This window comes from Prinia subflava, chromosome 1 (assembly GCF_021018805.1).
Source record: "Prinia subflava isolate CZ2003 ecotype Zambia chromosome 1, Cam_Psub_1.2, whole genome shotgun sequence".
NCBI classification, from domain to species: Eukaryota; Metazoa; Chordata; class Aves; order Passeriformes; family Cisticolidae; genus Prinia; species Prinia subflava.
The window spans coordinates 11,264-37,419 of NC_086247.1; the positions used below are offsets into that span (position 1 = coordinate 11,264).

Here is a 26,156-nt window from a genome sequence, read left to right on the forward strand (position 1 = left end):
TGCTTGGGACAGCAGCACGGCACTTTATTCCAGCCCTTTCCACACGTACATCCCCCCAAAAAGGGATTCTGCTGCAACAAGAAAGGGAGGAAGCCCCCAGAAGGGCTGAAGTTCCTCTCCAGCCCCGCTGTGGCGGGCCACCAGCCGCCCCACGGCACGGGCCAGGGACGCTGCCACGGCTCTGGCTCAGGCTCCGCTCCTGCGCTCGGGCCGGTGGCAGCAGGTGGTTCCTCCCTTCCCCACGACGCTGCTGCTGCTGCCCCCGGGAGGCTGCAGCACCGGCATCCCGATCTGCGCTCATGGACCCATCCAGTCGTGGGATGGGAGCACCAGGGACGGACGATGAGAGGCAGAAAGAGGGAGTGGGAGCAGAGAGGACATAGGAAGAAAAGGAAGAACAGGGTGCAGGATGAAAACGATTTTAAAAATCGAAACAAAGCGGATGGGCAGCATGGCAGAGAGGGATAAAATAGGAACAGGCACAGGGAACGAGACACAAGGATCCAGTGGGAAACAATGGCACAGGGAGCGTCGAGAATAAAACAGGAATAAGAACAGACAGCAAAAACTGCTTCGAGGCAATTTGGACACAGTTTTCCCTTTTTGCAGTCTCAGCTTTCTTTTGGGTCATGCCTGAAATTCTGAGTTCCTTAGTATTCTGCCCCAGTCCTTCCCTCTCCTCTCAATGCTGCTCTAAAATGATGAAATGATACAATTTACTGTCAAAAAGAATTGTGTTCCTCATAGAAGGCAAATGCTTTTCTTCCAGGTATGTCAGAGAAGAGAGGGAACCCATAAAGGATATGGTCTTCCATTACTGAGTGTAATTTAGACTAAGAATTAAAAACATAACACGACGTGAAAAGACAGTACTAATACTTTGGGGAAAACCAGCATCATCTTGCAGTCATAAAAGTTAGAACAACAGTCTATGTTATACATTACTGTTGCTCATAATTTTTTCCAGGTGTAGGACAACTGGCTTCATACTTTTTCTTCAGGGCTTTCAAATATACACGCAAACTGTCAGGGTCCAGTCGAGAATTTCTGGCAGTCTGAACCAATCTCATTGCTAACTGGTATGCAGCTCTCTGTTTCATCATCTCAGGAGTGCTTTTCTGCCTGTGCTGTTCTTAAAAATATACATACATTAAAATATGAAATAAATTATGTTCCATTATAAAAATACCAGTATTACCTATTTTTTACCTGTTTTTGATCTCACAGTTCTTGGGCTGCATACGAACATTACATCCAATACTCCTTTACCCTAAGGGTCACTTGGGTTGTCAGCTAACAGGGACCTTCAGTATAACAGGGACTTTCAGAACTGGTTCCAGAAATACTAAGTTTAATGAAAACTGTTTTCACTAAAACAAAGGCAGTGCTTATCCTGTATCCTTACAGAAACTGGAAATACATTTGAGTTGTATAGAAACTGTAAAATACAGCATTATAATTTTCTACTACGTACCAAAATTTGTTTTGCAATGTGATTTGTAATTTCCTTTGCATCCAAAATTATGGATGATGGTAGGGAGGACACTTCTGCAGCTTTTAGTCCTAAACATATAAAACACAAATCAGGATTTTTAATGTAATTTTTATCCTTACCTTCCATTTTATGTCTTCCAGAATTAACTTCACCAGTTTTTCTAAGGGATAAAGATTTAACTTTTACTAAAATAATATTGGTATTGTTTTTCTTTGTGTGTTGTTTTGTTTATGTTTGTTTTCGAATTTTTTTTGGTTAATAAACAATAAGGTTTGGAGAGTTATGAACTAAGACGTCACCTTTGTTTTAATACTATCTTTGAAATACACCTCAACATCAAGTTACTGCTGGTAATACTGTAAATGGGTAGAATGAGACCTATTAGGAGGTTAAAAGGAAAAAAAAACGGCACCATGGTGTTTACAGCTTTCTCCGTTTGGTTTTTTAATTTGACAGAAAATACAGAGGTTTTGCTAACTGCACTCTCAATTATATCCAGACGTCTAGTGGACATGAATGCCATTTTTCAACCTCTTTGCTGCCAACAGCCAAACTTCCAGATACTCAAGGTAAGAAATAGATATTTTTCCTGCCCTAACATGATTTTTTAACTTTTTCCTTTGTTTGTACCCCAGGAAAGTCTTTGGTTCATTGGGTGGTTTAATACAGCAGGTTCAAAAATGAAAAAGGGTCATGAAGAGCCCTTGTACCCTTTCTTAGAATGTTGCTCAAGTAAGGTAAAGCCAAGACATGAACACTGAGTTTCTAAAGGTCTCCTGCTCTCAGAGATTACTCTCTAAACATACGATTCTTCGGAGTTAGGGGTGGCATAGCATCTAAAACTGCGCTTGTGGCATCAAAGTTTAACTTACTCTAAAATTCTGATCAAGAAAAGTTTTAAGTCCTATTACTTGAAGTTTAACTGGAATAATTTCTAGTCTTAGGTTAACAATAGCTTGCAAAAGTCATGTGCAGCTGATTTCCTCTTGATTAAGTATTACCTAAATCAAGGAATCAACATTCAAATTTAGTATTTGGAAACATACAGATTTCTTTAAATCTTTGTCACTCACTCTTTTCTTCTTTCTGGACCCACAAGTAATCAATCTGTACAATCTACACTATAATTTATTCTATAGTTGAAAGAAAAGTAAATCCACTTTTCAGAGAACACTGATGCTTTTGCAGACCCGCTCAAAATTGTCTTAGCCTAATATTCCATAAAATTCCTCTCCTTTTTTAAAGAAACTTGCTTCCTTTTTGCTAATCAAAAAGGGCCAATCTGCTGTTAACCAGTCATATCACTGCTTATGACAGACACATCTTTAAATCTCTCCAGCACATTCATTCACTTCCCTAAGTGCAGATTAAATGAACTCAAGTAGCATATGCTCAGACTCAACTCATTCAAACAGACATGAACCAGGGAGATACTAACATCAGTAAGATGTTTTTTTCACAACCAAATATCATATAAGTTCTTCATACTACCCGAAACTACTATCTAACTACATGGTTACTTAAAACACACAATTATTTGGAATAAATTATAGATCTGGAGATCCCTGTATCTCTCTGAGAGACACAAACTCAGGGGAAATCTGTCATCAGAAAAAATAATGTTAGATGCCTAATAACTTAAATAATATCTTGTGCAACTTTTGCCAACTGTAAGTCACAGTGGAATCCATTACCATAGTTCTTTTCCTCTGTGTATCCCTTAGAAAGTGTGTAAGTGTAAGCAATTTTCTCCTTATTTCCAGCACTGCTTCTCACATGTTGCACTTCAAAATGGTAGTTTTCCACGTTAGGATATAAAGCGTCTATATGACATAGTTCCAGGAAATGTGTAGCAAACAGTGTAAATGCCTAAATAAGGAAACAAGAAAGAAAATTTATTTTGGCAACGATCCAGAAATAAATTATAATAAATAAGAAAAATTAAATAATCTCATAGATGTCCAGGTTTTCTCCAAAACATCGAAAAGCTGTCTTTACATTACTAAAGCAAATTAAAATCCTTCAGTGATGCATTCTACCACTGGCAAGTACACCTTTTCCAACTGGGGATTCTCCTGTTCATTTCCAAATAGAAGGAAAAAAGTATCAGAAACAAAAGAAAAACCATGATGATTACAAAATCTGACTGGTGTGGATTGGAATGACTGTCAAACGGTTGTTTAATTCTCTCAAGGAATTCTTTATCAAAAGTACAAGTGCCAGAAAGTATCTGAGCTTTTCAAACCAAAAAACCCACAAAAGGATGCTGAATAAACTCTGAGGAGAAACAAACACCTGCACACTCAAAAGGTATGTAACAGCCATCTGAGGTTGATCCCATAACTAGCAACAGATGTGAAATTTGGGTTTCATCTAAAATTATCTTCCAGTTTTCTAAACAACTTTATAACCTCTGTGACCAATTCATAAGTTGTGCAGAACTACCACTGTACTTTGAAAAGTAACCACCAGGTAGAGAGGTTCACTTTTAATATTCAAGGATAAAGCAAAACTAAAACCAAACTAAAAGCAAAATTAAACTAAAGACTGGATTATTCTCTTTCTAGACAGAATTACAAGCTTGCAAGTTGGAAAGATATTGTGATCAGTGTACTGGTTTTAGATGGACTAGAGTTAATTCTCTTCATAGCAGCTTGTGTTATGTTGTTTTGGATTTGTGACCAAGACAGTACTGATAACTCACACATGTTTTAGCCACTGCAGAGCAGCATTCGCACAGCACCAAAGGCTGTTCTGCTCCTCCCAGCAAGCAGGCTGGGGGTGTTCATGGACCTGGGAAGGGACACAGCCAGGATGGCTGACCCAAACTGACCCCAGGGATATCTCACACCATACTACACCACCACAATAAAAACTGTGAGGAAAGAGGAGGAAGGAGGGACATTCAGCGTTGTGGTAACAGTCATTGTGAGGAAACACGGCATTGCAGGAAACAACTGAACATCTGCCTGCCAATAGGAAGCAGTGAATGAATTCCTTATTTTGCTTCTGCATATGGTTCTCTTTACTTACTAAACTGTCTTTAACTCAGCCCACAAGTTCTTGTATTTTTACCTTGCTGATCTCTCCCCCACAGCAGTATGGGGACCAAGCAAGCAGCTGGGTGGTGTTTAGCAGCCGACGGGTTAAACCACAACAAGTGAACAGAACTGCAGCTTATGTCCTCAAGTTTCCTCTATCACTGTAATTCTTACTATGCACCGGTTATGAAAAATACCATATTTAGCCAAGAAATCTTTGCAAATGTTAAATTATGAGAAAATACTGTATATACTTTCAGGATGACAAAACAAGGCTTAAATTTGTTTCAAAACAGAATTAAACAGAATTACCTTTAAGTTCAACAGATATTCACAGGCAGCATAACAAATGCCAATACCTTCTTCGGCACTGGTACCTCTGCCAAGTTCATCAATAATGATGAGAGATTTATCATTAGCATTTTGTATGATGTACGTTATCTAGAAAAATATTCACAGTGTTATCATTCTTATGTGTTTTATTTAAAAAGGATTTTTTTTGTTATTCAGATGGAACATAATGCAGAAATTTTTAAAAAATCTCTTGAGATACAGCAATTTTACCTTTTCAAAGCTTTTAAACAGCTGTCAATTCTAATCAAGCAGACTCACACTACAGCACTCTCTTTTCCACTGAACTTACCCTCAAAATGGTATCAGTTTGTGAGTGGAAATTCAGAGAGCTCAGGCCTCTACAAATGACAACTTAAAGTTTAAGCAAACCCAAAAATGTTACCAAGTACTATCCAACAAAGCACTGATTTTTTACTCAGACTGGAATATCTTTCTATTTAAGAGATGCCTGGGTTTCTACGGTTTATCATAAAAGAGGTGAAGGCTGAATTTTTGACTATTTTTCAAAGTACACTTTCTCAGTGGAAATACACTAGTACCATTTGTATTAGCTTAACAGTAAAAATGGGCCTTGGACTTGGACAGCTGTATTTCATACCTCTTTCATTTCCTTCATGAATGTTGATGCATTTGTTTCAATATCATCATCCATACCTATTCTGGTAAAAATCTGCTCTGCGATTCGAAAAGAACAATACTCTGCTGGGACATAAGAACCTACAAAGCAAGTAAAATACAAGTTTCTCTCATCACTAGGACATTTGCCTGAATACGGCACTGAGAAAAAAAAAACTTTTACACTTGGTTTTTGTGCACATCAGAAAATGCATCTTACTTGATAAAGTTTGGTAAGATTATATTCTACCATTAATTTATGGTAGAAGAAAAGAAAAAAGTTATTATAGATATAGGATAATTAAAGCTTATCAGTGAAAGCTGTAAGAAATCATATGCCTGAAGCTGTTGGTCAGTCTGAAGGGATACAGAAAAAAACAATGAACTCTAGGATTGTTTTACATTTCTGTGGCCACTGGTTTGCTAATCCCGAGAAACATTAGTTTCCCCAAATCAAAATTACGTTGCCCTTATAAGACTTCAAAGCATAGAACTTTTACTGAATAGGAAAGAACAGGAACCTCTTGCCAAAAACTTCCCAGTTTGCTTTATTCATATTAAACTCATGTTTTTGAGAGCAATTCCTCAAGAACTTGCAATTATTGGGGACTGAACCCACAAATGCATGATGGATAAATTTTATACTCCACTGCTAAGTAGCTTCATTCTATAGAGTTGACTTTTGCTACCAGACTAACTTCTAAGAAAAAAGTCATGAGGAATTCCTGAACATAAGGAGTGAGTCTCAGTCAGACTTTACAAATAGTTGGTTTCCTTTTATAACTTTAGTAACAGAACCTTGCAGTATTTGATACGACTTTTAACCAAAGCAGTTGATTATTTATCTATTCATTGTACTTGTCTAGAAACATGTTTCTCTATGTAATTTAGGCATGCTTAAGGTCATGTGTTTCTTCTGGATGACTAACACACGTCTGACCAGCATACTTGAAGGACACTCACAATCAGTCTAGCAGAAGGTGCTAGATTGGGTTATGGTGCTCCAAAGAACTAAGGCAGGTAACTGTGCTCCTCTGAAGATAGACTGGGGAGGCTTTAAGATTTACATAAGTAAGTTTCTGATGGCAGATGAAAAACCTTACAGTTGCCTCTGTCAGCAACACAAGAGCTGACAGAAGAAAATGGGCTACCTGTTATTATTTTATTTAGACATAATGTTATTCTGGAAGCTAAATCATTCAACTTTATAAATATTTTGAAGGGGGCGGGGGGAAATGTGCTGCAGAAGATGATTAATATTGTATACTCTTACTCACCAATCTGTGCCATAATTTGACAGAGAGCAATTTGTTTCAGGTATGTTGATTTTCCACTCATATTTGGTCCTGTAATAATGACAAAATTGTTGCCCTCTGTCAGGTATGTGTTGTTAGACACAGGTTTTTCCATAGCTATCTTTTCAAGAATGGGATGCCATCCCTGCTTGATTGCTAAAGTATCGGTAAATTCTGGACGAACTAAATGAGAAAAAAAGATGTAAAACACTGAGGAGTTAGTGTGGGAACTTTTACATTATTAAACCAGTATGTTTTGAAATAAAGTTAATTCTTCCAGAGCAGAGCTCTTGGGACGAATTACCAGCCACTTTCAGGTACAGATTCTGATTACCATTCAAGCTTTCATGATTCAAGACTACAGAAAGAAACCCATAACTAAAACTTTATTTCTAAATTAACATTCTGTGGTTTTGTTCCCTAGTAAGTAGAGCTGGACTCCAGTAATAAAACCACAAAGAGCCAAAGTATTTTTATAAAGTACAAGGGTTGTAGACTCCTGTTACTTCCACATATGTACCCTGTATTTGCATGGTAAACAAGAAAGCAGCATTCTTTCTATTTTTGTTATATGCTACCATATTGATTATTTGGGAATATACCATGCCTACAAAAGTCTATTTGATGCTGGAACTCTCTCTATGGATTTCTGTCAGAATACAGTTATTTTCTGAACCGATTACACATGGCTCCTCTTTATCTACCAGCATTAATGGAACAGAAAAACGTGTAAACCGAGAATGTCCATACACTTCACGCTTTTGAACAGAATATGCTTAAACTGTTTATTTTGACAAGAGCGACTGGGAAGGCTTATGGCACCTAACTAACAGAATTTAATTTGGATGAATGGAAGCAGAAAGAACATCAGCATAAAACTAGCAAAGACAGACCAGAGACACTCACCTAAAGACTACTGAGATACAGAAAAAGAAATGGAACCAGACAAAACAGCCTGGTTATTCTCCATCAGAAGGGTCTTTACCTGGCCCGTAACAGAATCAAAGAAGAAACTTACCATAATCAGAAAGAGTGCAGGCGTGGGCAAACGAAAGCAGCATATCCAGCATAGACACAATGTCGGACAGCTTGTATAAGCAATGAATGTGTTCATAGATCTCATTCAGTAGTTTACACACTATTCTGAAGTAAGACACTGATTTAGCCGTTGCACAGCACATCCTCAATTTATACAACTTACAGAAATAAAGAAACTATAATGTTCATACTGTATACATTAGGATAAAATGTCACTCATAAATCACAATCATGTCCCCCAGATGCGAGCAAATGTATAAATTTCTTTGCAGTAAAGATCTTGTGCCATCATCTCAGCTAACATTCTGCTCATCAGACACAACACACATACCTCAAATACAACAGCTCATATGAAAGCTTCGCACAGAGAATGAACTAAAAATATAGCTATGGGATCAAGTATGTTTTATTAACATGTGAAATGTGACTCTAATTCCCTTAGATTTACATGTTAAAAAACCCCTACATGGTTGCTAGAAAGAATTTCCATTCAGCTGACAGGTAACCTTACACTTACTAAGTTATGAATCAGAGAGGAGAACAAGATCACACGCAAGGACAAGATACAGAAATACTTCTACTCTAAATATAAGGAACTGACTAAAACTAACAATTCTGATTTTTACTGATGCAAAACTAATGCATTCATTGTGCCATTTTGTACAGATAATTCACCCATTAAAATTTTATATGATGACCACTTCTATTAATAAATGCCAATCTATCTGCAATCATGTTTAATACAATACACAATTTATGGGTTCTGTTTGTCTCAGGAGTACACTTGAACAGTGTTGCTTTAGACTATTTCTGTAAGTAACCATAACTTAAAAGAAAGATAGCTTTAAAATCCCATATAATTAGCTGATAACTGGAGAAAATGAACATACTTAGCAAATATTAAATAGTTTTAACAGGTCTTACAAATAGGTCATGTGATAGATTTCTCTCAGGGACTCCTGACATCTTTCATTCATTTTTATTAAATCAGCTGAAGTGAAGCTGTATGTGTTTTTCATTTTCGTGATCTATGGGGAATTGAAACCAGTAATAAGAGCCTGCCTTATTATCAGAAGGAAAACCAGCTTCTATAAACCAAATTATGAACCATATGGGGAAATAAAAAACAATGCCCAGTTTCATTTTTACAATGTAATTTTCTATGAAAATTTCACTTAAGATAACAATTAGCAAGATATGCAACTTTATTCTTACACAAAACATAATTGCATGTACTTACACACTATTGATTATATAACTGAATATAGAGTACTTATAAAAACATCCGAATTAAAACTTCATTTACTTTTAAATATCTTCACTGAAATTATTTTTATTGTTATTTACTGTATAATGTATACTTTATTATTAATGTATTACATATAACAAATGAAGTATACAAATATGTTATGCTAAAACGTATTTTCTGCAGATACCTTTGTAAATTCTGAAGGAAGCTGGCCATTAGGTAATGTTGAACAATCAGCATTCATCTGGATAAAAAATCCACGAGCAGAGCTGAAACTTGTTTTCATTGGTAGGCTGTACTTTTCTGCAAGTTGCGTTATCATACCTACATACCACATACAAAGATTTAACCCAAATTGTATACATTCATGTACCCCCCTCCCCCTCACTCCCCACTTGTGCTGGTACAAAGTTGGAAACTGTTAATGGAAGGTTTCAGAAATACAAAATCTGTATTTTTCATGATGTATGAATCTGGGATTAGAATAAAACAGAAAGACAGGTGCTAAAGTTTCTGATGCTCTTTTATGTTTCCAACTACAGACTAAACTAGGATGGTACTTTAGCTAGAAATCAACAATTTATACTGAAAAAAGGAAATCAGTTTCAGAAGAAATTTTTTCTTCTATTTTGACAGAATGATAAACAGGAAGGTTACTAAAACAAAATAATGCACATCATGCCAAAACTCCTTTTGTTCGTATTTTCTGACTTTTAATACCTTCATCCACAGATAGATAAGGACTGCTTAGAATATAAAGAACAAAGAACTCAGATATTTTAAATGAGGAAGTTAAACGAAAGAGTTCCATGTTTTATGCAGAATGTTTTAGGTGGAGTAATTCTGTTCTATTACTTCAACTTTTTTGCACTTTAGGAGGACAAGGACTAAAAAAGCTTTGAATATAGGAATCACCATACAATTATTCAATTTTATTAAAATAAAACTGAGTTTTTATCCAGAAACGGAGACTCTCAGTTGCTTATCAATGACAATCAATTCATACCACTATTAAACACTTTTTACATATGAGAAGGTTATAATACATATAATTACATGGCTTCTATATGTCAAGTGCAATGTACTTTAAACTCCAAATGAATACAAATTTTAGTTTAGAAATACCTGCTATGTCATCAACAATTTCTGTATATGTCCTACGAGCTATGTCAAGGAATTCACTGATGTTAGGCTTAACAGCGTAGCACTTCTGGGTCCTCATACTCAGACATCCTTTTGTGTATCTTGTATCATCATTAATTACAGTTGTAATCTTTTCAAGTATAATTCCAAATCTGCAATATCAGTTGTATCACTAATTTTATGATATTTACTTGCATTATCATCCCCAAATTAGAAGTAGCAGTATTGCAAATAAGTGAAGCTACTTTTAAACTTTCTACTGTTGGAACAAAACACTACATTTCATTTCTGTTTTCACCTCAGAATGAACTGTGACTATATCAAAGTCTGACTAAAAATACTATTCACATCTTTGAGACATATAAATTATTTCTCAAATATACATTTATTTCAAATACACAACACTTGATTTTTGCATTATTATGGATACTCTAGGAAACCACTACTCTTGTCTTTTCAGAATTATTTCTAAGGGAGTTCAGTTCAGCAGCATCTCCAACTCCACTATCACAGCTAGCTCTCTTGCTTGTATCCCTCTATTCATTAGCTGAAAATTAGATTTTCTGACCCTTAAAATCAGCTTTGAGCAAAGGAACTGAGCTATACCGATAACTATAAACAAGCAAAGATGCAACAACTTTTATCTTACATGCACTTTTGAGATAAGAGTTTCTAACACAGTAGCTAAGTATTATGATAAATACCTTGTATCTTCAAGAGAATTGTAGTAAGCCTTTAGCAGCTGTGTGTTGCAGCTTCTTAAAGCAGCCTGTTGAAGATTAAAATATGGACATAGCAGTTACTTCTTTTTGTAGCCTTTTTAGAGGACTGAAAGTTTTCAGATTCAGTGAGGCTAATCAGCAGTTGCATAAACAGTCTGTGGAATCTGAGCAGGAGTTTCAGTTAAATGTTTGTTATATAATCAGTTATTCAGGTAATGGTAGGAATCCTGCTCTTCACACTATAGACACAAATGCGTATTTCTGATTGGTGTTAAGAATCAACATACTATGTCGACATTGTCAGTATTGTGTTCTGTAATTACATTATTTTTTTACTTTATCAATCCCTTCTGACTTGAGATATTCTATGACATTTAATAAACTGCACTTCATAAAAATAAGGACAAAATGGTCTGGACTTTATTAAAAAAAACAAAACAGAACAAAACAACAAAGACTGCTTACTTTTAGAGGCTCCACAAGTTCTAAGGTATGCTTCAGGTAGATTAAATTAGTTATTTTTGATTCAGCAGTTTTAACCTGTTGAAAAATATTTACAATATTGGAGGCATTTGTATGACTGTTCCAAAAAAGTACTTAAGAACTAGTAAAACTCCTATTCTTAACAGTAACAGGCTTATACATTTAATGCAAATTCCTGACATGCTTCATAAGCTCCCTTTGACAACTTTGTGTCTGCACAAAAAATGTTTACCTAAATTTTACACTGCCTGCTGTGATAGTTTGTCCATCAATAGTTCAGATTTTCCTATGTTTGAACTGATGACTGACTCCAAGAACACCCTGCTAGCCCAAGCTGGAAAACTTTTCATCTTCTATGTATAGTTACCTCTACACAAGTGCTACACAATTTGTAGACTTTTTCAAAGCAAATACATTATGTATTATAATGAAGCACACAACCTTTTCCCATTAATGCTGTTAAACACAACATAACCCCGTTTGGTTGATTTCTCTTTGATTAATATACATACATTCTTAAACATCTGCTCATAAAGTAATAAAAAAAATTCAGTAAATATTTCAAAATCTTTCTCACAATAGTGACTGTTCTTCAGAATCTTTCATTCACAGAAACCCTTAAACTTGTTTTGTATGTCCCATTAAGACTCATGATAAAGAATTTTGCTGCTGACACTAGGGCATAGCATATGCAGTACATATGCATTGTGCAACAGGATTTTAAGGAAATAACACAGATAAACATAGATTGCACATGAACATAGGAGCATGATCCCATGTGAAATCTTTTCTCATTCATGTATAATATCTCTTTACTCTTGTGACTGAGGGCATCTCTTATCTTACAGTCATATAAAGGTTTTGGTTTTTTTGTTGTTGTGGGTTTTTTTGGTGTTTGGGGTTTTTGTTTGTTTGTTTGTTTGCTTGTTTTTTTGTTGGTTTTTTTTTGTAAAAGATAGAACTAAACAATGCTAAATGCATGAATGGAAGAATGTTAATCTCCAAATAAATATGGGCTCTCAGTCTGAAGAAAGAATCAGAGATCAAAAGAACCAATGTGGTCACACATACAAAACTGGCAGTGGAATGGATCTTTGACCAACTAATTCTTATAGGAATTTTAACTAAACTAGGGTTACAAGTGAATCTCTGCACATGATACACTTAACCCCAAAGGCAGTAAATTATTTCACCATCGACATGATTTTTTAAGTACCAAATCTCAGCAGGACTGGATCAAGCACAGTTTTTGAAGTGTAAGGCTTCTGTCTCTTGGAGTAACCTTGAAGTGCCAGATGTTATGTATGTAATGAATATGAATGTTTTTTTCTTAAAAAGACGATTAGTCCCTTTCGAAACTCATGCTTTTTCCTAACTACTTTGTAATTGCATGACATAGCCTGGAGAGAGAGCAGTTATTAAAAAAAAGTTGACCGTTCCAAACCTATTTTTTAAGTACTGGAATTGTCTGCCTGGGGAGGTGGTGGAGTCACCATGCCTGGACCTGCTTAAAAAAAGGACTGGATGTGGCACTCAGTGCCATGGTTTAGTTGAGGTGTTAGGGCATGGGTTGGACTGGATGATCCTGAAGGTCTCTTCCAACCCAGTGATTCTGTGTGACTGACACCCTCCTTAGGACGAGAGAATGCTCATGCTGAATATACCACTGATAGATTTATCTGAAACTGTAGGCTTCTCAGAGTGCATCTCATCTGCTGACTGGTGGAAGGTTTACAATGAAACCTTTTATGGAGAGTAGGAATGAAACATACTGAATTGCCCAACCTAGCATTTGATAGCAGCAACTGAGCTAGCACTTGAATAGGCATGTCTGTTGCATGAATACTAAGCTCTGCTATACTGGAAACAGTCAACGATGAAAGCGCTGCAGTAAAAATGTTTGGTGTACATGGTCCTATGCATACATAAACGCATCCTATGTGACAGTTTTAGTCATACAGATGAACTTACAAATTCACGTTACACACTTCTATAAGGAAAGCTGGGAGCAATAAACCTTCTGGGTTTTGATTATGTCATTAAAGAGATTGATCTGCATTTATTACTGTCCTGTTTGAGTCTGTACCTGATTTGTTCAACTAGAATTGGACAAACTGTTCATCTAAGCAGGTAAATCAGCATGTGAGAAGACACTGAGAGGTGAAAGAGTTTTGAGTATCTAAGATGCTGGCACACAAGCATAAACATAAGGAATCATCAAAAGCAGCGGCAGAAATATCCAGCTCAAGCACCGTAGGCAAATGTAGCTTTTAACACCATGGTTTCAGTATGCTTAGTGGAAACAAAGTTGAGGTTCAGTAACCTCAGGCTCACTGTAGTTAACTGTTGGGTCTGGTCTCAACCAAGATTCACTGGTGAACTGTATGTATTTATTCAATTTTGGTATTTTATTACAAGTGTTAACATACAGACTGATATATGAGGCAAGATCTGATGAAAAAATAAGCTTGCTTTTAGACATAAAGTCACTAGGACTGTAAGTCACTGAATACTTTTTTCACTTCTGCCGATGTGAAGAAAATTCCTCTCTCTCATCTAAGTACTGTTGAATAAAATGTACACTTATGAAGAATAAAGGTGAGGAGTGATGAAAGAGTCAACATTTTTGGAAGTACATTTGCATAAATTAAGATGAATTATAGACATCATATTTATATATTGCATGTTATAAACAGATAATTGATATTCCAAAGTGTATTTTGAAACATACTGTATCCTGCTTTGGAATCTGTACCAAAACTGAAAGTAGTTGTTCTGTATCCAGGAATTTTGAAATAACTGTAAAACAAAAGTATACACATCAGAAATTAAACTGAAATTGTAAGAAGATGTATTTTCTTTGAAAGCACACAATTACTTAGCTATACTAATGCTAATCTTTTCCTTACATTCTGTGGTCACAAATTATTTACAGGGTAAAAACTAGCTTAAAATAGCTAGTATCTGAAGTATTTTGTCGTGACTATACTTATGACTTACTATACCTAAGCATGCAGACATCTGTCAACTCAGAAATACTTTTTTTTCTTAGATTGAATTGTATTTCTCTTGTGACATAGATAAAGATTATATGATCCAGTTTCAGGTGGACTAATTTCAGCATTGTATTTTACCTTTCTCTGGACTGCATATTTTATGAAGCCATAGAAAAATATATTTATATGCAAGTATTACTTAAGGAATGTGTTAGCTTTTTCATGTATACATTATATATACTTGTATACATCAAACATAATGCATACCCAGCCACAGAGGCAAAGAGACAAACTCCAACTCTTTTAAAAAGCTCTTGGCTCAGAGACTTCTATATACTTTATCAGAGAAATTCAACTTTTCTAAGCAAAATACTTGAGAAAAGTATCACTATGATAATATAGATTACTTAAAAAAATTAGGTGTTCACTATGTTATCTAACAAACCATTAAAAATACTTTTCAAACATCCTGATTCACACTACATATCTTCTTATATTAGAAAAAAATGTTTAAAAAGAATATATAGTATTAGGTGTTACAAAATAAACTACTACCTGCTTGAAGACCAAAAAAGAGCTCCTCATCCTGGAGTAACTCCTGAACACAGTCCAGTCTTGTGTTAATTGTTTCAGCATCAACTAGAGGTTCCAGGATATTGGATCTAAGTCTTCGACTTCCACCAGGAGTTTTAGTATAATTTAGAACACCAAGGAGTGTGTGACCATTCCTTTGAAAATAAAATAGATGTGAAGAATACATGTACCAAAAAAAAAGAGATGGCAAGTGTAAGGAGACATTTACAGGCAAGAGTATCCTACAAATCTGAGACATGTTTTGGCATGCTTAATATCTCCCTGTTTGTTGTGTATATTATATGAACTACAGCAGTTTAGGAAGCTAGGTAATTCAATGTAATTTAATATAATATTAGCCCTCAATTATATAAGTACCAAAATACATTTGTACTTAGTATTTTATTCATAGTAGTATTTCATTATATAGTAGTATTTCATTGCTACTGCAGTGGTAAAGTTCACATTTTCTCTCTAAATTAAACTAATTAAAAATGAACACAAGGAGGCAAATTATCAAGTTATAATCAGATATGAAATAGTAATCAGAACAATTTACTTGAAATACACCTCTGAAAATAATTTAAAATACTTAGAAGTCAAAAAGAGAAATAATTTTTGGTTTTATTCTTTTAAAAAACATATTTCAGTCAATATAGGAGCTAAATAACATGCTTATAATTTGTAAGTATTAGTTTCATCTTTATGGCTTTTATATGTTATATATCCCAGGGTTTCACACTTAAGGGTGATTACATCTATGTAGAATAAGCCCTCTATAATATTTACACCTACTACACAGTTAAACAGTTTTAGAAACCTGAAATCTTCCATGCTATTAGCTGGAAGAAGACCTGTGAAACACCAGGGCCATAATAACATATTCATTTAAACCAGAACTTCAGTAGGAAGACACAAGTACACAAAACAAACACCATGAAGACAGACACGTAGGTAGATAGACAGAGTGAGCAGAAACACCCTGAAATACCATAGTATAAAAAAGCAAAGCAATAGTCAAAGAGAATTAAAAAAAAAAGGGAGGGGGAAATTCAAACTCAGTCATATTAAGGGTGCACTTACTGTACGATGTAACCTGTGACAACACTGAAGTGGAATTCTACATTTGGGAGAGTATCCACAGTGCCTATCTTTAGGCAGCTGAGGACTTATTTCCCTGCACAGTTAAATGAAGAAAGACAAGTCCCTCTAGAATTAAGACTGGCACACAATTTGACTTAGGTATTTCTGGTTGTGCCTGTACTATTAACTTTTATTACTATTAACCATTTTATTAACTATTAGCTTCTGATACCTAAGACAAAGATATCTAACCAGGCTTCAGGGGTAAGATCTATGTAATAAAAATAGTTATGTTTGGCTGATTCAAACTTGCCAGTGGATCAGCAAAAATTCTGCATCAATGATGCTAAAAAAAACCCAAAACAACAGAGAAACTTAATGCAGTTTACTGTTACTCAGTTCCTCCTGTAATCACCTTCCTTTCAAAACCATCTGTGAAATTAGGAACAGAAAAACATTTTTTCAGAAATGTATCACTTCAAAAGTACTTTCCTATGCAAGGCATTCTGTGGTTCTATTGTATCTCCCCAAGGGGAAAGCTCTTTTTACATCAGGGTGATTAAGTGGACATCTAAACAGGTGGATCTCAGAACCTGACAGGCGGCAAAATGTAAGTTCCAAGTATTTTGCTTGCTAACCAGAAGTGTAACAGTCTGGAGAAGGCAAGCCTTGAAGTTTCTTCTGCCGATGAAGTGCTCCAAGCATTTATCTCAATGTGGAAAACTACCATGCAATCAAGTACCACATTGTACATTCCCATCATTACAGAAATTACTCTTTCCCACTATTAGACCCAAAAGAAAACAACCTTTCAAGGCTGAAGCATGTATCTTGTGTAAAATGAGTAAAATGTAGATGTTTTAATCCAACATAAGAAACTTGCAGAAATACTATGTCTTTCATTTCATATTGTGAAATTTTGCATAAATAAAATTTTAAAGTCTGAATAAAACATACACATCAATGTAAAGATGATTATGCATCATCTCTTTCTACCATTCACTTCAGGATTTCCTGTGCTAGAAATTTTGTGCTGAATTGTTACATATTTTAAATACTTTCTTTAGAAGCTCAGACTGGTATGCAAATTCTCTCATATAGAAATAAATATAATGGTCAGCTCTTTGACACAAATGTCAAGGAAATTTAGCAAAATCCATCTTTATAAAAACGTAACTTGGAAAAATTATTCTTACCGCGAATCTCTGTTATTGATCACTAGTTCAAGATTTTGTGCTGATGATGAATCTATCATAGCTGTTTTCTCACTCCCCTGGAAACGCACCTTTAGTGATTTAGGAGCATAAACAGCGTTTTGAATAAATTCAACATATTTCAGCAAAGCTGCAGCAGCTGCAAGACTGTAATACCTTGGAAAGAAACAATCTTCTATGAATGTTGAATACTGCTATTGAAATACCACAAAAGTAGTGCATTATAGAAATAACGTTCATACTACTGTGGCTTGGCAACTACTGTGATTGATAGCACTGAAAAAGCAGTATATTTCAAATATGCACAAACCCATGTCTAGTGAAAATACATTCATCAAATATTCATAAATGTTTTAGTTTCTGTACACTTGACAGCCTACACTATATTGCTGATATAGTGAACATACATATTTCAACAGATACATGTGACTTGAAGACCCTGGTCACCAAGTATCAACACTTAAAAATGTTGATACATAGAAAATGATAACTCTTGAAAGGTATCTTTAAGGAAAGAATGAAAAAGTAGAAAGCTGAGAAAACTCAAAAAAACACCCAACTATGTAACAGGATTTCTATTTACATTTCTAGATATGTCAGAAACACTGGAGGGCAAATAAAAAGACAGCTCTGTTATGATTTTCTGACTTTTGCTACATGACAAACACACGTCACGAGTACATGTAATGAGTACATAAAATGATTCTGTTAAAAACTTATCTGGACACAGTATGCTTTTCCTTATTTAAACATACTTCGATTGGACTTCCATGAAAATGGTGCTAAATTCAGATGCACACAATTGTTCTATATACTCCAAACCCTTTGTTTCATTGAAGTATTTTCTCTGGACAGTTGAAAAAGTCACATTCTGTGAAGATGGGGGTGAAAGAAAATAGTTTTAAAAGTTACATCAGAGAGTCTTCTGTATTTTTCTAGTGATATGTTTCCAAGAAACTATCAACTGATCCTGCAATCTGTCTTCATAGAAGTATTCATTCTAGCTTACGGGCACAAGTAGGTCAATGTAACTGAGGGTGTGTGATGCACAAGTGATCTATGTGACAAAAAGGGGAGAGAGATCAGGAAGCAGAAGAGCACTCACAAAGAAGCTATCAGCTCTGTAGGCATGAAGCAATTCAGGTAGTAATTAATAGTTTTTTTTAAGGTTCTGAGGCTTTAATACTCATAAATGACTTATACCAATTCATCTCATCCTCTTTTACCCTGACAGTGCTCTTTTTCCTATTCTATGATACATAAACCTCATTGATTTATCAGGTTGAGAGAACAAGGGAGAAACAAAGGAGAATATTTATTTTTTTAATTTCTGTATCTTTCCTAGGTTTGGTACTACTCAAATTACCCAATGCCACAATTTCAAAACTTCCAGGTTTCGTCAGCAATATACCTATCTCTGTAATTGTCAGTATTAGGAGTGGCAGCATGGGAGCTCCATTTAGTTTATTCACTGTCATTCTAAAATTAGACCTGAAAATCATAGAAAACAAAATCTGTCTGCACTTAAGATTCTAAAAGTTGTGCAAAACTCTCAAATCAACCATCATTTAATAGTGATCAACAAGAACTCTAAAACACTGAATGAAATTTTAGATCTTACCTTGAAATGTTCTGTTATCAGATTGAACAATTTTGTTGTGTTCCCTGCGTCACAAGCAGTGTTTGACATTATTATTTCTAGTGGTGTTAAAATCTTGAGTTTAGTAATAACCTGAAAAAAAAATCAAAATAATTCAATTAAAAAATTATATAATCTAAAATATTTTAGACAATAATGAACAGCAATAACAAAATACAGAACCCTTGTATTTTAGAATCAGTTCAAGATTGAAATTTTCTGCTAACTTCTACATTAATGAGTCAAATTCATATGTATCTAAATATACACAAAACTAAATTAAAAACAAACAAAGAAAATTTAGAGCTTATCCCCTGTTATTTGAACACAGAATCATGCTTGTTGTTGAAGCAAGAGATGAATATCCAAAACTATTCCATGGCTATGATGGGGGAGAAGGACTTATTTCAACAGATGTCAGCTTTCTGGGCTTGCAGCTGGAAGGTTAATTGTGCTCTGGATGAAGAACAAATCCAACATGTCTGAATACTACTAATCTTTTGATTGAGACTAGTTTTTTATTTTGTTTAACCTCCTCTACTAACATTTATCTCAGTATTAACATGGCAAAAAAAGTGTATATTTTACCAGCTTTACGTTATGCACACCCCCTGTAGGGATTATTAGTAGACTATATGCTCTTCTACTGTATAAGAAAGGACAAACATGCATTTATGTTCATTTATACCAGCATTCACAAATTCTCAAGGGAGAAACATGAAAAATCAGACTATATTTTAACTGCTTAGAGGTTAAGATGTGCACAAAGGGACAGATGATGTCCTACTGAAAAGGTAAACAAGCATAAAAAATACACAAAATAAATCATCTAAGGGCATTTGGGATGGGAAGGCTGTCATTGCCCTTCATATCTGCTAACCACTAGGAAGGTTTTTTCCAGTGGCATCACAGTTCAGCAAATCTTGAAGAACTTAAAAGTACAGAAAATTTTCCTGAATGTATTTGCTGAACATTCAAAAACAGAAGTATGCACAAGAAAGAGAAAATACAGTAGGCTGGATACCAATCACTAGGTAAAGCATGGATTCTGAGAGTGTAACAAAACAGCTGATCAGCAGATCAGACAGAATTGTTGAAAGGAGTAAGATGAATATGTCTTTACAAACAGATTGTGTGAATCTGCTTGCAGATAGGCCCAGAGACTTGTAGATAAGGAATTAAGGGGACAAACCATCAACTTCAAAAAGTGTTACTAATTGACACGGACTGCTGCTTAGCCAAGGTCATGCTCAGCTCCTGAACTTTGAGAAGAACAAACACTTAATAGGTTTATGAATATTTAACTTCCCCACCCAGGATGGATTTAGCTCTTAAAGCTGATTTTAATAGTCACCTATCATATGTTATACACAGGAGAGCATAGTAAGGGGCACATTTAGCAGGCAGATCGGGAAGTCTGTACCTCCCAAGTACCTCAGCCAATAGGGAATGGGCAAAGGTTCTGCAGCTGGGAAGATCAGGACAAAAAGGAGGCTACAGTCCTCTAACAATTTGAGAGACCCCATGGCCTTTGCCTTTGTTCAAAAATAAAAGGTACAAGACTCCTCTGTCTCCTCCTCTGGTGACATAAATTTTTTCACACATTGTTAAAGGTGCAAGAGATTAAAGCAAAAAATCAGGCTGGTAGGACACTTCCTGCATTAGGGGAAAAGTATGCTACCATCTCTCTTTTTTTGACTGAATGGTGAATGCAGTATCAGGTATGAGCACAATGGAGAACTCAGTAATCTAAATGGAAAATTAGGAACATATGTGCACAAATAAAAACGCCAGCTGTTATAATGGCTAGGTGGGAAAACAATGAACAATTCTAACCATGGTGTGCGGGGCAGTTATAAAGGATGTTCAATATGTAACTGTGTGTGTTCAGACCATAACAGGCTCTAAAAGCACTAATACTTCAATATAAAACAAAACAAAGAAACCCATTATACAACATGTTATGTTGCCCATTACAACAACTGTAACGTACAATGTTGTACAATATACATTGTACAAGGACATATTACAACATCTGTTTTAGTAAACGTATTTGATAGTTGTTTATATCCTGAGTCAAAGCTACTTACTGTACTAATAGAGCTTTTGTTTCTTTGAATATTGTAAAGATGCTACAAGCCATGTTATTTTCTAGCATGCTTAACTACAACAGAACCACGAAATAAGACATTCCACTAATGCTGTTGCTGCATAATCCAGAGATTACTCTCTAAATTAATGTAGCATATGCAGTGCTGGCTGTAAATTGAGTGAATCTGATTTCAAACTTGTCGGAGTCTGGAACATCCCTCTGGCCACCCTGGAGGGTTTGGAGACCAGACAGGGGGGTCTGAGATCTGTACAAGGGGGTCAGCCAGCCTCACACAGAGCCCAGGAGGACACTGCCTCTGATCCCTGGCCATGGGAGTGAATGCCCACATTGTATGAAGAATCACAAGCTGAGAGAATTCAAAATAAGTAGTGTTTCGTTTATCATAGAATGTAAATGTAGAATCTAGGATTTTTATTATATGGGGTTGAAGAGACAAGATGGAGGAATTGGGGAGTGGCCCTTGTGCTCCTTGTTCTTGCTCTCGTCCCCCATTTTCTGCTGAGCTGGATCTCAAGGATTGGTTTAGAGTAGAACTGACATGTTAGCATAGGTAGTAGGCATGGGTAAAATTTTGCAAATAAAAAGTACGTTGTGGACGGTGGTTGGGTTGAGGGTACCGTACATAAGGTGTGGGGCTCTCTGACCCACCCAGTCCTGCCACATGTCCTGCTCTGCTGGGGATGCCTCACAGAGCTAAGAAAGAACTAAGATAAGGTACCCTGCCAGGGAGGCCTGGCAGAGCTGAGAAAGAACTGAGATAATGAAGAATAAACAACCTTGGAAACATGCACTGGCGGACTCAGCTTGTCGTCTCTACCTCTGGTGTGAAACACTTAGGGCAAAGAGAAGACTGAAAACCTTATTACCTCTGGGAACAGCAACCCAGAGGAGAATCTCAGGGAACAGCAACCCTGAGAAAACTGACATGGAATATTTATGTAATCAACGCCAGAACTGGAATTACTCTTGTGTGTGTGTCACACACACACACACACATTTATGCAGTTCTGTTCTCAGAGTTCCTTTGCCCGATGAAGAATACTTGCAAGTTCTACTACCATATACTGACCAGTGCTCTTCAAAACGAGGCATCTCAGTCCCACAAGAATGTATTTTGCAGAAAGGCTGTTTTTCTTTTGAAAAACATTCTTTCTTAATATCTGAGGCACAATATGGAAAACAGCAGTCTTTTCAACCCTGCACATTTTCTAGAACTTGTTACTTCCACTTTTGAGAAATCCCTTTCACAAACTAGAAGTTTAATTTCCCATTTTTCAAGAAAGTAAGTCATAATAATTAACCCATAAAATACCTTGGCATAAGTAGTATTGTCTGCAAATTGAGATAGTATCAACTCAGGATTTTTTAAATCTATACTGGCCATTCCTACTTCACCTCTGGCAAGGCCTCTTCCTTCCACTACAGCTACAATAACCGATGCAACAGTATGAGCAGAAACTGCAGATGAGGATGTAACTGTAAAACAGTTGTATATGTTCAGTTACATTCAATACAGATCAATGAAAGATTGATCAAGGAGCATCACAAATGACAGGGCAAGAATAAAAAAAATACAGATACATGAAAGAATCATTACCAGTTCTGTCTTTAGGAATACTAAAGACTGAACTGATAATGATTAGTCAGACTGGGAAGGAACTAACTTTAAATCCCATTATTTCTGCATTACCAGAGCACATATGATACGTATAACATGGCACTAGGCACCATTACCCTGTAACACCATTTTGCTCACATGAAGCACTGCAAAATGTCCAATCAGCTACTGTGTAAATGTTGTGAAGGACGAGTGTTCTACACCTCTGAACATGCCAACATAAAATAAATAAAACTTGCATCAAGAAACTTGAGAACTATGTTATAAATTATGTCAAATGCATTACAAGCCTAAAAATAAACCTTGATTAGAAATGTGCATGAATTTGGGCTCCTAAGTGACCACACTACATGTCCACAAATATAATTTGATTTTGGACAATTTGAAAAATGTCTGAATTCTAACTACACTGATAATTCAGACATGAATGCAAGTAAGTAGCAAGAAGATGCAACACCAATGCATCTTCTCAGTACATGAAGTAGTATTTTCTTGTTGGTGTATTGTTCCTTGGCAGCATTCTCTGTGGTACAACACACGTGTTTTGAGTTTATTTCAGTATCTTAACATACAACATTTAAAATAGAACTGTTTAATAAAATACAGTCAGAAATGCAAGTTAGCCTGTTTCCTCCAAGAGCTGTTAAACTTACCCGAATATCCCATAAGAGAAGTATGGCTTCTGCAACCAGATCTACCAGAAGAGAGAGGTGTTTTCCCTATACATGTGCTATTCAGACCTCGCACAGAAGAAGAACTCGTGAGATTCAAAGTATTAGCATTTTCTACACAAGAACTTTTGTCCCCAAAATATGATTCTGAGGGGAGAGAGAAATAAGTAAATTATGAAAACAGCCACAAACAATTTTTATCCACAAAGCAATATACAAACAACACCTTACAAATCTTCATTTTTTATAAGCAGAGATATGAAAAAGTCCTTCTATGAAAGTTCTCCAGAGTATAAAATGAAATAAAAGTCAGACTGCTTTGAAAACAAGCTTGCATTAATATGATTTTCTACAAAGAGGTTACCTGCAGTGCCAATAAAAAAGTAAGGATTTACATTGTTGAACTGAAATAATACAACAGAAGTCACTTTACTAAGGATCACTTCCTATTCTAATGAATTCTAGGTTTATGAAAGAATGCTATAAATCAACTTTATCTCACATTTGCCCATTATTTGAAAAAACATTACCTAAAACTTCACAAGTGTTTATGAAAACTTTTTTTTTTTTGAAAGCTGAGCATTCCTTTTAAAAAACAGGACAATAAGAAAAAACAAAACAAAGAATCAATTGGGAATGATAACCCCTTGAACTGATGGGGATCAACTCTCAGAAATCAAACACTAATTTGGGATGTATTTAATAGCACTTTCTTTTACACATGTACTTATGATCTACCAATGTTTTTAAGTCCTCCAAAATACCTTTGTCTCAAAGCACTTTTAAGTTTCAATAAATTATTTAAATAATTTACTTGGTTTTTTTTAAATTCTCTTGACATGACTGAAGACATCCTTAACCTAGTTTAGATAACTGCTTTTTAAGATTTTTTAAAAAATTGAAAACACAAACAGCAGATCCACTTAAAAAACTCCAGGTGTCATAAAAAAGCCAAACACAAATGTTTCTGTTTCTTGTATTACATTAAAAACTGACACACAAGACAAAATACTTAAGTACTGTCTTTAGATGATCAATTAACTGCATGACTCTATTAAGGCTCATTGGTACAAAAATATCTACAATACTGGGGTTCTGGAGTTTGTTTGGGTTGTTTGGAGGGTGACGTGGGATTTTGTGTTTGTTTGGTTGGGAGTTTTTTTAATCTTAAAACTGTGACAAGTGATAAAAATATTAGCTCTTTGGTTGGGGATTTTTAAAGAGTGGGCACATCACCATTGGAATGCATACTGATAATTTTTTTAAAATAGTATTCATTTAGATTTCGGTGTAAGTTCAGTCAGAATTTTGGCAGAAGAGACTTCCTGTAGAAGGTACTGAATCTGGCATAACAGGGGGAAAACAGTAATTCTGAAGACCACATGAACCAAATCTGAAGACCACATGAACCAAATCATATACAAGTATTTCTCAAACCCAACATTTAAATCATGCCCCATTCGAATTAGCATTCTATCTGGGATTTTTAGGATTCCTCAGTAATCATATGTATTACCCAAGCCCATTTTCCCTAATTTCCAATTTATACATAATTTATACACACGTACATCAGAATTCATTGCAACAAGTGTTAAAATATTTTCCAACGCCTTTCATAGCTTCTTTTGTTCTGAAAATATCACAATTTAAACTTTTTTTTTTTGCTGCCTGCCAAGATACAGACTTTGATAGCAGATTTTTGTAAAGGATGGCAAATCGCAGTATTGCATTGTAGGAGCACAAGATTCTTACCACACATCGGGATCGACAGGCACTTAAAACTATTTCAAAGGCTGGGCCAAAAAGATAAAAACAAAACCCAAACCAAACACTGTGCAGTAATTCAAACACGTTTACGGTTCCCACCAGAGAACTCAGCTACTATTATCTAAAGAAAATAAGACAGATTTCTTCAAAGAAGTGCAAGGAACGATTTCAGTTGTTCTGACCGGCTCAATGAAAGAGGTCGCTATGACGGTTAGTTGCTGCTGCCCCATCTCAGTAAGCACAGCTTTTAACAGCCCCTTCGGAACCCGACCCTAGCAAAGAGAGCAGGAGCATAAAGAAGCAGATGAAGGCCCGGGCAGAGACCGTACCCCCCCTTTCGGAAACTGCCGGCTTCACCGCGCTGCTCCTGGCGGCCCGGCCGGCTGCGAGGCCTTCGCCGCTGGAGCCGCCCGGCCGTGTCCCGCCTCTGGAGGAGCCCCCGGTGCTCTCCGAGCCGTGCGGCGTCTGCAGAAGCCCCAGGGTGTAGTGCGGCGTCTGCTCCGCCCGCCCGCCCACTCCTGGCGTGGAAGAGCCGCGGCCCGTGTAAGACCCCGAGGTGGCGGGGGCGGCCGCCCGCCCCCCCGCGCCCGCCATGCTGCGACGCCTCAGCACCGCCTCAGCACCGCCCCCGGCCCGCGCCCACCGCCGGCGATGGCGGCACAGGGCCCCGCGGCGCAGCAGTACACGGAGGTGCTGGCCCTGCAACGGGTTTCATTAAAAATACGCAAGGGCCACAGCAACGCAAGGGAAGTGCTTGCTCTGCTCTTTAAAACAGGAGTACTGCACTTAAACGTAATTTACCCCGCATTAATTCTTCACCATTATGACCGTTTTAGCAGGAACTTCAGCAATGTTTTCTTCCTGGTCAGGAGTTTGGATACAAAAAGTTCCCCAAAGTAACCCCAATGCTTGTTTACCTCTGTAGTTGTCTTAAAACACGTGCTTGTAAGAATGCTTTAGAACCCTAACACTGCTTTGTATATTAGCATCGTGTAACATACACCACTAAAATGTTTCAATTCACACTTTGACTAGGCACAATTTTGT

General features: G+C 36.3%; 1 protein-coding gene across 5 annotated transcripts; it reads right to left on the reverse strand.

The window, feature by feature from the left end:
- On the reverse strand, positions 1–25,739 carry LOC134548551 (mutS protein homolog 4-like). Of its 5 annotated transcripts, none has more exons than XM_063393540.1 (20): positions 25,439–25,737; positions 23,325–23,489; positions 22,366–22,529; positions 18,923–19,033; positions 18,057–18,172; positions 17,284–17,457; positions 14,987–15,159; positions 14,167–14,234; positions 11,418–11,492; positions 10,935–10,999; positions 10,213–10,382; positions 9,275–9,411; positions 8,763–8,866; positions 7,819–7,943; positions 6,783–6,851; positions 5,489–5,607; positions 4,849–4,977; positions 3,190–3,364; positions 1,475–1,563; positions 1–1,127 (listed from the first exon to the last, which is right to left on the reverse strand). In XM_063393540.1, the coding sequence occupies exons 1-20, from the start codon at positions 25,701–25,703 to the stop codon at positions 942–944; spliced, it is 2,679 nt and encodes an 892-aa protein (XP_063249610.1). In that variant the 5' UTR covers positions 25,704–25,737; the 3' UTR covers positions 1–941. The 5 variants fall into 5 exon arrangements, with proteins under 5 accessions (XP_063249610.1, XP_063249556.1, XP_063249750.1 ...); XM_063393486.1 differs by having other exon boundaries at positions 6,783–6,983; XM_063393594.1 differs by having other exon boundaries at positions 955–1,132; positions 6,783–6,983.
- Between the last annotated feature and the right edge of the window lie 417 nt (positions 25,740–26,156).